The sequence below is a fragment of the Mizuhopecten yessoensis genome, unplaced genomic scaffold, assembly GCF_002113885.1.
Source record: "Mizuhopecten yessoensis strain PY_sf001 unplaced genomic scaffold, ASM211388v2 scaffold8839.1, whole genome shotgun sequence".
In the NCBI taxonomy this organism is placed as follows: domain Eukaryota; kingdom Metazoa; phylum Mollusca; class Bivalvia; order Pectinida; family Pectinidae; genus Mizuhopecten; species Mizuhopecten yessoensis.
Window position 1 is genome coordinate 380,064 of NW_018407747.1, and position 14,426 is coordinate 394,489.

The 14,426-nt window shown below is 35.2% G+C and overlaps 1 protein-coding gene and 1 long non-coding RNA gene across 3 annotated transcripts in view; both read right to left on the reverse strand.

Annotated features, from left to right (window-relative positions):
• The window catches only part of LOC110456706, a 1,505-nt gene extending 604 nt beyond the window's left edge, over positions 1-901 (reverse strand). The window contains exon 1 of the long non-coding RNA XR_002463620.1: positions 23-901. This is a non-coding gene — a long non-coding RNA (uncharacterized LOC110456706). The remainder of the gene's footprint in view (positions 1-22) is intronic.
• A 484-nt stretch (positions 902-1,385) lies between these two features.
• On the reverse strand, positions 1,386-12,696 carry LOC110456726. Of its 2 annotated transcripts, none has more exons than XM_021507641.1 (4): positions 12,594-12,696; positions 4,513-4,636; positions 3,543-3,721; positions 1,386-2,617 (listed from the first exon to the last, which is right to left on the reverse strand). In XM_021507641.1, exons 1-4 carry the CDS (start codon positions 12,610-12,612, stop codon positions 2,529-2,531), a joined length of 411 nt encoding a protein of 136 aa, XP_021363316.1. In that variant the 5' UTR covers positions 12,613-12,696; the 3' UTR covers positions 1,386-2,528. The 2 variants fall into 2 exon arrangements, with proteins under 2 accessions (XP_021363316.1, XP_021363314.1); XM_021507639.1 differs by having other exon boundaries at positions 1,386-2,620.
• Between the last annotated feature and the right edge of the window lie 1,730 nt (positions 12,697-14,426).

Below are 14,426 nucleotides of genomic sequence, written 5' to 3' on the forward strand. Positions count from 1 at the left end.
GGATTGGTCTGTGTTAGTCTACCTAACGAGATCTACCTGGATTGGTCTGTGTTAGTCTACCTAACGGGATCTACCGGGATTGGTCTGTGTTAGTCTACCTAACGAGATCTACCTGGATTGGTCTGTGTTAGTCTACCTAACGAGATCTACCTGGATTGGTCTGTGTTAGTCTAGCTACCGGGATCTACCGGGATTGGTCTGTGTTAGTCTACCTACCGGGATCTACCTGGATTGGTCTGTGTTATACGTTCTCGTCTCACAACCACCTGGAATCATTCTTCATTGATTTGTTTTTGTTGAACCTTCTTATCAATGTTTGCGTCTCCCTCAGTTTCTGTTGTTTACTTTTTCTATGTTTAGATCGGAGTTTGTCATTGCATGTTGACGATACAGTATTTTTTCCTAGTTTTTCTAATTTAAAACACTGACTGTCAGAAAATACCCATACTCGGATAAAGCATTTCCGAAATTAGTACTTACATATATATATAATTTGGATAATAGTACTGATATATAATACCAATCTCTACCCAGAGCCGTCGTTCCTTAAACCAACAGCGCAAGTAGGATAAGGAAAGAACTCTGTGTAGCGATCGGTATAAAACTAGACACAATTCATAAATACACAGACACAGATACATTTAATATTTGTCCTGTGTCTTTACGACGTGATATACATTTTTCTATCTTACCTTGCCCTATATACAATGTTTCTTTATATGAAGTGCCATAGATATTAATATATATATAATTATATTGCTATATTTTCGTGAAAATAAAATAAGTCACTACTGTAATTTTGAATGTCGATATTGCCAATATCCATCTTTAATAAGCTATCGCTGTTTATGTTATACATCATCCCACATATTTCAGGTGCTATTTTCATGATATATTAAACATGTTTCATTGAAAAGCGGGTTTTGTTATTTCTAAAAATACGTTTATTATTATAGATGATTGTCTACCGATTTTCGATACCTGTAAGTTTTATGAACAAACATTTTATAGTAATGTGTTACAAACCAATAGCTAGCATACAGACCATCTAATACAGTTTTGATAGATTCAAAAATTCACCCTGCAAAGCCTGCAAGCTAACCGGCGCCATTCGGTTTCTTTGTGTGGTATATTATATATACATGGTACATGTATAAGACGTATCTGTATTCACTTTAAAAGCACAATAAAGCATCGTCACCAACTCTAGTAAAAATCCCCATGTCGCCATGGTTTTAGTTCCAACACTAGAATATGTTTTACAACAATATCGGTGAGTAAAGAATAAATCGTGCCCGTAAGCCGACTGTACAATGTACACACAGATGTCGAAAATTAAACGCATTAGAAATGTGTAGACGGAAAAACAGACAAAATCAATTATGTTTAGAAATATTTTATTTTCATTTACATGTTAAATTTACAATGAACATGACGATAATGATAACAATATAAAAACAGTAAATACTTAAGTTGTGTGATTTCAATTTTAATGCGAAAAAGTCACAATTGATGAGTCACGAACAAGAAAAGTCAGGCACAGCTAAACCTTGAAGGACCACCTCTATTAAGAGACGCCTTTGTTAAGAGACCATTTTTGAATCATGTTTAACTGAACCAGTATAAGGGGATCACCTATGTACAACAAGACTTAGACAAAAAGGATGGCCTCTGAATTCCGGTTCAATTGTATCACAATGAAAAGTATAATTAAACAGTTACCAGCGCATTTTAAAACACATATCGATTGACGGATATTGTTAACTGCATAAAGTGCAAAAGATCACGTGATATACAGTATTCTAAATTGACGTCATCAGCAATATCACGCTCATTCGTTAAGTTTAGTTGGATGCAATGAAACGTTACACATGATGACGTGAAACATTTTAAAACTCAATGTAACCCGAGCGAAAGAAGCAGATCACACAGGTTGCAGTCGGCATATCAGGTTGCAGTCGGCAAATCTCGGTTGACTCCACTACGCTCAATCATTATCATTCGGAATACCCTTTCGTCATTTTCTACGAAACTATGCAAGGTAGCAAAGGCGCGGTGTTCCGAATGAATCATTATCTGCGAGGAACTAGCCATCCGAGGAGTTCCGAGTGCATAGGTTATGCTTAGTCTCGTTCAACCAGACTCTTTTTGTCTGCGCAAGCTACGCCGAACAGAGAATTACAAGTGATCAAGCGTCTGGTTGAACGAGACTAAGGTTATTCTTTGATAATGAAATATATGCACTTCCGGTATTAAGTATGACATTTATGAAATGTTCATTAGATACTGTTAATGATAACAACAACAAAAACCAAGATATAACAACGCAAAAAACTTAACAAAAACAAATTGTTACTATTTGTTTTGCTGAATATCGGAAGTATCTTTGTCAATGACAGAATCGTCGTCCAATTTCCCATTCCTTCTTCACAGTTGGGCCACTTTATTTCAACAGTTACGGATTTGCCGCTGATAATTATATATTTATTAAATGAAAAGAGACGCCGACCCCGCGTGTGTCACGTGACCTATATGTAGCCGTAGCCGGCGTTGTAGACCTTGGTAGATTGTTGTGGATACTGGTATGTAGTCTGTGTATTGGTTAAGGTTGACTGACCTACTGGAACAATTGAAAAAAAAAGAGAGAATCGATTTATCAATACCGGTTCCACTACCCGCACACAGTACATAAATGGTATAGGTAAACTGTGGTTAAGTCCAAGTTCTTTCAACCATTTTAGTCTTGAGCAAATATTCACAACTTTGAGAATCGCATTTTAGTGGGGTCCCACGAAAATGGCGAGGAAAACTCAATTATGAAATTACTAAAACGGGGGGGAAATCACTTTGGGGTGTATAGATAGAAAATCATGACCTCACTTGTTTCTAGTTTTTCGTACTTTCTGTCAACCGAATTGCTACTTATTCGTGCCATACGTTTAACACATCGACAACTTCACATGATGGTAAATATAAAAGACTAGCATTATCATTATCCTTCGTATTGCTGTAATATACAAATGTATTGAAAGATATATTTTAGGAAGGTTCGGCACATAATACCGGGACAGGTTCAGCCCATGCAACACGGTGAAAGTTGCGAAATTGGCGTAGAAATCTGAGGTCGTATGCTTTACGACGTCATAATTATACTGATTCTATCGTGGGTCGAACCTACCTAAGACTACTTGTGTCTAAGGCAGAGCACGTTCGGCCATCCAATCTTCCGATAGAAAAAGTTAAATTATTCTTCAAAGACGGACGTGTTTGCAATCTTTTTTTTTTAATTTTGAAAGGCATGGACTTTCTCTTCAAATGGTATATATACCCATACAACAAATGCGATCCTATCCAGAACGACAATAATTTAAATGGGTCGAACCTCCTCTGGTTTCCCCCATCGCTTATGAAACTAGGCTCAAACGGGAACATCAAGAATTCAAGGCACAAAAAATGGAATGCCACACCAGGGACAGTAATTATACGTCCCTGGCCACACCGAATACATATAGTATTTATACTATTTCGCTGAATAAACTTACCTCTTATATTCACGGATGGAGGGTTTGCGCATGCGCCTGTCGAGAACACGACACCTTGGTTACCTTGCTCGTGGCAACAGTTGGAATTGACGAGAAAGACGACTAATAAGACGCCACCTATGACCACGGCCAGGCCGACAAGCGAGGCGATGACGACTCCGGCGATCGCTCCCGCAGTCCTGTAAATAGCCCGATATGTTTGTAGTTCTATGTGATTACAAAAGCAAAAATAGCATGCATAAAGAAAAAAAATATTCTAAACGCCTCACTTTATACACTTATATGTACAGTTCAAAAGAAAATCACTAAAGCAGGACTGTAGTAGGGTTTAATTCTACATAACATTACGGTCGCCTTCTAGCTTTGCGCAATATGGAATCTCCCTTTAGCAAAAATCGGTAGAGCGGCAGACTTGTAAGCGTTGCTTTCCAACCACTGAAAGGGTTTGGCACGAATACCATAGCTTTATAAGTTTGATGTAAATCGTCGATGACACATCCTATCTAACTTAATTAATTTTGATTGTCATCAAGGATGTTTACATTTGTTTATTTTCTGACTGATTATGCATTTATTCTTACAAAATTGCAAATTATATGTAAATGTAGATTTCAGGTCCACAGGGAAACGAGAACCACTTACATAACATGTTTGGCCTATCTCTATAATGTACAATTATGGACTTTTATTGAGGTGAATATGCGATAATATGACCCCGAGAAAGAGATAGTAACCGAGACGAGGCAGAGGTTAATATCACTCTTCATGTTAAAACATTTGAAAGATATTGTATCTCAACATTAAACAATGTAGAACGTATTAGAAAAGCACCGCATTTGGCAGAGAGCATAGGAACGTTACGTCATGAAGAGACTATTGAACCGTTTCTATCGCCTATCACCGACCTCCACGTGATTATAATTCAACCAATGAAGGATTTGGGAAAATAGGTATACATATATATACGTACAGTTCATTGTAGTAGTCGTCATTGTTACAACACTCGTTCAGTTTTACACCACAGCAACCAAATTTACAGTAGGTGGACAGCGTGTTGTCGTTAAAGTTCATACAAAAATCTGCCTCTACCACGACTGAAAAAAAGAAATCGTGAAACTCGTTCAATCGAGTAACGATATATATATATATAATATAATAGTTAAACTCACTTCAGTTGTAACTACAGTGTAATTCATTCGAAAAAGAGGTACCCTCCCCCTCCCCCAACACACAAACACACAAAATAGATAAATATAATACTTTTCTTAATAAAATGAAATAAGAATTAAATGTACGGACTAACTGAACCATCATTAAAATACAAAATGTCCAAAATAAGGAAGTTGAATTGGAAAAAAGTATAAACAAACTGACGTGAAGAATATGTGTGGACTGTTTTTTTATTTGTATAGATACTTTATTAATATTACAACAATTATGTATAAGTTATTTCAACTTATATTAATCACTCTTGTTGGCCCGGATGTAAGCGCGTGGGGGGTGAACCTTTTTTTTCAGTTTTCAGCTATTTTGTTTATGACATGAAATCCCGTTCTAGTTATTTTGTTTAATACTATATACTATTTATATGTTTCTCTATTGTATTTTGCTTCATAATCTTCATGAATATAATATTTGTACCCGTGTTTACCTAAATTATAGGTATTTTATCACATTTTTCTCTTTTGCTGATTTTCATTTTTGATCTCATCAAAGTGCTTGCTAAATATTTTGCTACTTGAATATTGTCTTTAATTTATTTTCTCAATATCAATACAATATACATGCTCTTAGTTTATCGACCTAATATTCTGATAGTCTCCGTGCTGGTCATAAAAACTCTTGCCTCATCAACCGAGCTATCGACATGATTGACTATGATCTTCACTTACATATACACTCTATCGACATGATTGACCAGGCTCCTCACTTACATATATACTCTATCGACATGATTGGCCAGGCTCCTCACTTACAAATACAATCTATCGACATGATTGACCAGGCTACTCACTTACATATACACTCTATCGACATGATTTACCAGGCTCCTCACTTACATATACACTCTATCGACATAATTGGCCAGGCTCCTCACTTACATTTACACTCTATCGACATGATTGGCCAGGCTTCTCACTTACATATATACTCTATCGACGTGATTGACCAGGCTCCTCACTTACATATATACTATATCGACATGATTGACCAGGCTCCTCAATTACATATATACTCTATCGACATGATTGACCAGGCTCCTCACTTACATATACACTCTATCGACATGATTGACCAGGCTCCACCCTTACATATACTCTATCGACATGATTGACTAGGCTTCTTACTTACATATACACTCTATCGACATGATTGACCAGGTTCCTCACTTACATATACACTCTATCGACATGATTGACCAGGCTCATCACCTACATAATATACTCTATCGACATGATTGACCAGGTTCCTCACTTACATATATACTCTATCGACATGATTGACCAGGCTCATCACCTACATAATATACTCTATCGACATGATTGACCAGGCTCCTCACATATACACTCTATCGACATGATTGACCAGGCTCATCACCTACATAATATGCTCTATCGACATGATTGACCAGGTTCCTCACTTACATATTTACTCTATCGACATGATTGACCAGGCTCCTCACTTACATATACACTTTATCGAAATGATTGACCAGGCTCCTCACTTACATATATACTCTATCGACATGATTGACCAGGCTCCTCACTTACATATACACTCTATCTACATGATTGACCAGGCTCCTCACTTACATATACACTTTATCGAAATGATTGACCAGGCTCCTCACTTACATATATACCCTATCGACATGATTGACCAGGCTCCTCACTTACATATAAACTCTATCGACATGATTTACCAGGCTCCTCACTTACATATATACTCTATCGACGTGATTGACCAGGCTCCTCACTTACATATATACCCTATCGACATGATTGACCAGGCTCCTCACTTACATATACACTCTATCGACATGATTTACCAGGCTCCTCACTTACATATTTACTCTATCGACATGATTGACCAGGCTCCTCACTTACATATATACTCTATCTACATGATTGACCAGGCTCCACACTTACATATACTCTATCGACATGATTGACTAGGCTTCTTACTTACATATACCCTCTATCGACATGATTGACCAGGCTCCACACTTACATATACACTCTATCGACATGATTGACCAGGCTCCACACTTACATATACTCTATCGACATGATTGACTAGGCTTCTTACTTACATATACACTCTATCGACATGATTGACCAGGCTCCACACTTACATATACACTCTATCGACATGATTGACCAGGCTACTCACTTAGATATACACTTTATCGACATGATTGACCAGGCTACTCACTTACGTATACATTCTATCGACATGATTGGCCAGGCTCCTCACTTACATATATACTCTATCGACATGATTGGCCAGGCTCCTCACTTACATATACACTCTATCGACATGATTGACCAGGCTACCCACTTAGATATACACTTTATCGACATGATTGACCAGGCTCCACACTTACATAGACACTCTATCGACATGATTGACCAGGCTACTCACTTACGTATACATTCTATCGACATGATTGGCCAGGCTCCTCACTTACATATATACTCTATCGCCATGATTGACCAGGCTCCTCACTTACATATATACTCTATCGCCATGATTGACCAGGCTCCTCACTTACATATACACTCTATCGAATTCCCCTCGTTACTTTTGCCTGTATGTTGTCCGGGTTGGGGGTCCGGAAATTGATCGGATTTTTTTTCTAAATTTAGTTTATTAATTACCCGGATTGCGCACGTGCGTATTCTCTGGACGGATGTAGCTGTTAACTTTATGTAAGTAGAGTATCTTATTTTGCTTAAATTTAGTGAAGGCTCTAATCTTAATACGATGTGGGGGAACTTAATGGGGGAGGAAACCGGAGTACCCGGAGAAAACCCACGTGTTCGGACAGGTGACCCCATACCTATTCACGTCCGATCGGGTAGTAACGGGACCCAACGCAATAGTCATTACACCTATGGTAATACGTGAACCAGTACATTATACATGGCTAAATTATTTGAAGGGAAAAAAGGAAACAGATATTGTGAATCGCGACTGTAGGCTTATTGAGGTGGTTGTGTATGAATATACTTACAATACCTGTCTACATACATAATGGTACGTGTATTCGGGCCACATTGTCTGTGTTTTGAATGTGTTTTTAAAGAGACCCGAGACTTAATTATATGAATACGGTCGGTATTTTTTGTGTGTGTTCGTGTTTGAATGACATTGTATATACTGACAGTCTGGTTAGCTTAACGGTTAAATGACAATAAAGCATCGCTAAATAAAAAATTACACTACACTTCGGGAAACACTAAAGTCTCTATAAAGCAACGTAAGAGTAACAATAAAATAACAATAAAGCTACGTTAGAGTAACAATAAAGTAACTATAAAGTTACGTTAGAGTAACAATAAAGTAACTATATAGTTACGTTAGAGTAACAATAAAGTAACTATAAAGCTGCGTTAGAGTAACAATAAAGGAACAATTGAGCTACGTTAGAGTACAATAAAGTAACAATAAAGCTGCGTTAGAGTAACAATAAAATAGCAATTGAGCTACGTTAGAGTAACAATAAAGTAACTATAAAGTAACAATAAAGCTACGTTTAAGTTACAATTAAGTAACTATAAAGTTACGTTAGAGTAACAATAAAGTATCAATAAAGCTGCGTTAGAGTTACAATAAGGTAACAATTAAACTACGGTAGAGTACAATAAAGTAACTACAAAGCTGCGTTAGAGTAACAATAAAGGAACAGTTGAGCTACGTTAGACTACAATAAAGTAACAATAAAGTTACGTTAGAGTAACAATAAATTAACAATTGAGCTACGTTAGACTAACAATAAAGTAACAATTGAGCTGCGTTAGAGTAACAATAAAATAGCAATTGAGCTACGTTAGAGTAACAATCAAGTAACAATTGAGCTACGTTAGAGAAACAATAAAGTAACAATAAAGTTACGTTAGAGTAACAATAAAGGAACAGTTGAGCTACGTTAGAGTACAATAAAGTAACTATAAAGTTACGTTGGAGTAACAATAAAGTAACAATAAAGTAACGTAAGAGGAACAATAAAGTAACTATAAAGCTGCGTAAGAGTAACAATAAGGTAACAATTAAGCTACGTTAGAGTACAATAAAGTAACTATAAAGTAACATTAAAGCTACGTTTAAGTTATAATTAAGTAACTATAAAGTTACGTTGGAGGAACAATAAAGTAACAATTGAGCTGCGTTAGAGTAACAATAAAGGAACAGTTGAGCTACGTTAGACTACAATAAAGTAACAATAAAGTAACGTAAGAGGAACAATAAAGTAACTATAAAGTTACGTTAGAGTACAATAAAGTAACTATACAGCTGCGTTAGAGTAACAATAAAGTAACCATAAAGCTACGTTTAAGTTACAATAAAGCAACAATTTAACTACGTTAGAGTACAATAAAGTAACTATACAGCTGCGTTAGAGTAACAATAAAGGAACAGTTGAGCTACGTTAGAGTAACAATCAAGTAACAATTGAGCTACGTTACAATAAAGTAACTATAAAGTAACAATAAAGCTACGTTAGGAGCTACGTTAGAGTACAATAAAGTAACTATACAGCTGCGTTAGAGTAACAATAAAGTATCAATAAAGCTGCGTTAGAGTTACAATAAGGTAACAATTAAACTACGGTAGAGTACAATAAAGTAACTATAAAGCTGCGTTAGAGTAACAATAAAGGAACAGTTGAGCTACGTTAGACTACAATAAAGTAACAATAAAGTAACTATAAAGTAACATTAAAGCTACGTTTAAGTTATAATTAAGTAACTATAAAGTTACGTTAGAGTAACAAGAAAGTAACAATTGAGCTACGTTACAATAAAGTAACTATAAAGTAACAATAAATCTACGTTTAAGTTACAATTAACTAACTATAAAGTTACGTTAGAGTACAATAAAATAACAATAAAGTAACTATAAAGTAACATTAAAGCTACGTTTAAGTTATAATTAAGTAACTATAAAGTTACGTTAGAGTACAATAAGGTAACAATTGAGCTACGTTAGAGAAACAATAAAGTAACAATAAAGTTACGTTAGAGTAACAATAAAGGAACAATTGAGCTACGTTAGAGTTACAATAAAGCAACAATTTAACTACGTTAGAGTACAATAAAGTGACAATAAAGTAACTATAAAGCTAAGTTAGAGTAACAATAAAGTAACCATAAAGCTACGTTTAAGTTACAATAAAGCAACAATTAAGCTACGTTAGAGGAACAATAAAGTAACAGTTGAGCTACGTTAGAGGACAATAAAGTAACAATAAAGTTACGTTAGAGTAACAATAAATTAACAATTGAGCTACGTTAGAGAAACAATAAAGTAACAATAAAGTTACGTTAGAGTAACAAGAAAGTAACAATTGAGCTACGTTACAATAAAGTAACTATAAAGCTACGTTAGAGTAACCATAAAGTAACAGTTGAGCTACGTTAGAGTAACAATCAAGTAACAATTGAGCTACGTTACAATAAAGTAACTATAAAGTTACGTTGGAGTAACAATAAAGTAACAATTGGGCTACGTTAGAGTAACAATAAAGGAACAGTTGAGCTACGTTAGACTACAATAAAGTAACAATAAAGCTACGTTAGGAGCTACGTTAGAGTACAATAAAGTAACAATAAAGTAACGTAAGAGGAACAATAAAGTAACTATAAAGTAACAATAAAGCTACGCTAGAGTAACAATAAAGTAACAATAAAGCTACGCTAGAGTAACAATAAAGTAACAATAAAGATACGTTAGAGTACAATAAAGTAACAACTGAGCTACGTTAGAGTAACAATAAATTAACTATAAAGTTACGTTAGAGTACAATAAATTAACAATTGAGCTACGTTAGAGTTACAATAAAGCAACAATTTAACTACGTTAGAGTACAATAAAGTAACTATACAGCTGCGTTAGAGTAACAATAAAGGAACAGTTGAGCTACGTTAGAGGACAATAAAGTAACAATAAAGTAACGTAAGAGGAACAATAAAGTAACTATAAAGCTAAGTTAGAGTAACAATAAAGTAACATTAAAGCTGCGTTAGAGTAACAATAAAGGAACAGTTGAGCTACGTTAGACTACAATAAAGTAACAATAAAGTTACGTTAGAGTAACAATAAAGGAACAGTTGAGCTACGTTAGAGTAACAATCAAGTAACAATTGAGCTACGTTAGAGAAACAATAAAGTAACAATAAAGTAACGTAAGAGGAACAATAAAGTAACTATAAAGCTGCGTTAGAGTAACAATAAGGTAACGATTAAGCTACGTTAGAGTAACAATAAATTAACTATAAAGTTACGTTAGAGTACAATAAAGTGACAATAAAGTAACTATAAAGCTAAGTTAGAGTAACAATAAAGTAACCATAAAGCTACGTTTAAGTTACAATTAACTAACTATAAAGTTACGTTAGAGTACAATAAAATAACAATAAAGTAACTATAAAGCTGCGTTAGGGTAACAATAAGGTAACAATTAATCTACGTTAGAGTAACAATAAATTAACTATAAAGTTACGTTAGAGTACAATAAAATAACAATAAAGTAACTATAAAGTAACAATAAAGCTACGTTTAAGTTACAATAAAGCAACAATTAAGCTACGTTAGAGTAAAAATAAAGTATCAATAAAGCTGCGTTAGAGTTACAATAAGGTAACAATTAAACTACGTTAGAGTACAATAAAGTAACTATAAAGCTGCGTTAGAGGAACAATAAGGTAACAATTAAGCTACGTTAGAGTACAATAAAGTAACGTTAGAGTAACAATAAAGTATCAATAAAGCTGCGTTAGAGTTACAATAAGGTAACAATTAAACTACGGTAGAGTACAATAAAGTAACTATACAGCTGCGTTAGAGTAACAATAAAGGAACAGTTGAGCTACGTTAGACTACAATAAAGTAACAATAAAGTAACGTAAGAGGAACAATAAAGTAACTATAAAGCTGCGTAAGAGTAACAATAAGGTAACAATTAATCTACGTTAGAGTAACAATAAAGTATCAATAAAGCTGCGTTAGAGTTACAATAAGGTAACAATTAAACTACGTTAGAGTACAATAAAGTAACTATAAAGCTGCGTTAGAGTAACAATAAGGTAACAATTAAGCTACGTTAGAGTAACAATAAAGTATCAATAAAGCTGCGTTATAGTTACAATAAAGCAACAATTAAACTACGTTAGAGTACAATAAAGTAACAATTAGTCACAATAACGCTACGCTAAAGTAAAAATAAAGCTACGTTAGAGTACGATAGAATGACGCTTAAGTAACATGAAACAATTAAGTTATGATAAAGTAATAGGGAAATTACATTTAAGTAACAAAGTAATGCTATAAATAACTTATTTTTTTCACATATGATCTTTTTCCTGATTCATAATATAAGGTTGAGGCTTAGTAGCTTCCATATAAACACACAATACACAAACATGCTTGTGCACTTCAAAACTGAAAAGTACACGAAAGTTTAAAACTAAATTGAGAGCTTGAATTTAAACTTTTAGAACTAAGTTATGAGTGAATATTTAAACTTGTGAGGCTTCTAATAATTGGCTATTGTCCCTGTATATCAGAAATAATTCAATATGTCAGTGATGTTTTTTGAAATATATCAAAAATTATAGCTGAACTTGTATTGGAGCCAACGGTTCTCAGCGACAAGAAAATCACTTAAATTTACATAAAAGTTCATAAAATGACTCTACCTGTTTATAGGACGTAAAACCAAATACAACCCAACTAAAATAACTGGTGAAATCTTCAGTATTTTCTTTATATATAAGACTAAAAATTAAATGATTAATGAACAAATACTTTGTGATACTACACACTTACCTGCTACAATCGCCAGCATTAAAATCACAAGCAGAGTCTAGCCATTTTTATAAATGGTAGCTTGTCTACGTGTATATCTTTTAAAATGAGGTGTCTTCGGCCTATCGATTGACTGAGGAAGGATTAAAAATACGTGCCGAAATAGTACGATGGTTCAATACATATGTTAAGATAATATAATCTATATGTGTGTTAAAGTAGCACCCTTGGCTTTGTTTAAAAGCAATCGTCTGAAAACTGGCATATCTATAGTATCATTGACAAGCATTGTACATTACTGTTGTACAGAAAATAGAATAGATTGGCAGAACACGACTGAATAAAACAACGAAGTAAATGTCTACAAATCTCCCATGCTGGTAATTTTCTCATAATTCTGGACATTCTGTTTTTGAACTCTTCTGCTCGGTATTGTACGAAAATGAGCTGCCTCTCATAGGTCATCGACACTACTCCTGTCATAGCAAATTTGAAGGCACACAGTTAAAATGATTGCTCTCGGGTAAAAAAAAAAAAGTAACCTGACTGATCGCTCGGCTGAAACCTTTCCTTTGAAGATTACAGAAGAGCGACACCCTAGTCAAGTTTACCGTTACGCGACCGCGAGATTCTTTTGGTGTACATCAAAGGAACAAACTAGTATTCTTTTCTCCTCCACAAGGTGGCGCACACGGAGACTTCGATTTTGTCATGACATATTCCAGGGTATGCAGCGAGCGTAAATGAGTGCATAGGTATCAGAGGGGGACCCAGGAATTAATTCTGGGTGTTGCCAACAATTTTAAACTCAGAAAACCCCCCAGATTTTTGCACTTATCTAACACTAATATATTATAATTGTCGTGTCGGTTCTTCGTGTATACTATTTTCTGGCACTAAAAAAATATAGAACTTTTTAGCTGAGATTGTGACAAGTAAACTTCTACTGTCGAGCGTAGCTAGGCGATTTTTTTTCTACGTTGAAGATGTAATACTTAACTTTTTCAAGCACTACCGAGCGTAAAAAGCAAGAATTTATCGTACATTATTTCCATTGACAAACAAATCGAGTGAGGCGTAGAATAGTTTTCTGATTTTGCGGTATTATTCCAGGTTATNTGGCAAAGGGGGGGGGGGGGGGGGGCTTTTCTGTCGATTCAGCTGCCAATGCGCGCATTTTGGCAATTTATTATAAATCTATTTTGTCATAAAATAAATTTTTGAAATTGATATTTTTTAATTGGTATAATCCTGGTGACCATGTGTACTTGAAACCACCGGAGAAAATACAGGTATATCTATCATGAAATAAATAGACCATACCTTTGAAATAACACTTTACCTATATACCTAATTCCAATAGATGGTATAGTCCTCTCCCAAATGACACGGTGATCATGATCACCACACCGTGACATTAGAATAGAACAATAAGATTAGGTAGAGTCAGTCCGGTGAGCCTTGACCACTGTCCTGACTGGAGACCTTACTAATGTGCGGTTAGTGCGGGACAAGCTTATTGTGGATGGGAGGCTGTATGATGGTCCGATTATCAAACAAAGCTCGGTGAAGGAGCGACGATCGCCAACCTCTGTTGACACCAACTCAGGCAATAGTGTTCCTTCGTACAGTGCTGTGACTCGGGTAAACACGTCCGCTACATCACCTAACGGTGCGCGCGGCCACAACTCGCGCACCGGAAACCCTCATTCAACGGCGAGTTCCCGCCATGATGGTCACTAGGACAGACAGGACAGTGATGTATCCTTAAAAGTAGGCTCTATTAAGATAAGTTCATGGAACGTGAATCGAGGCCTTCATAATAAACTAACTGATCAAGGTTTTGTAGATATT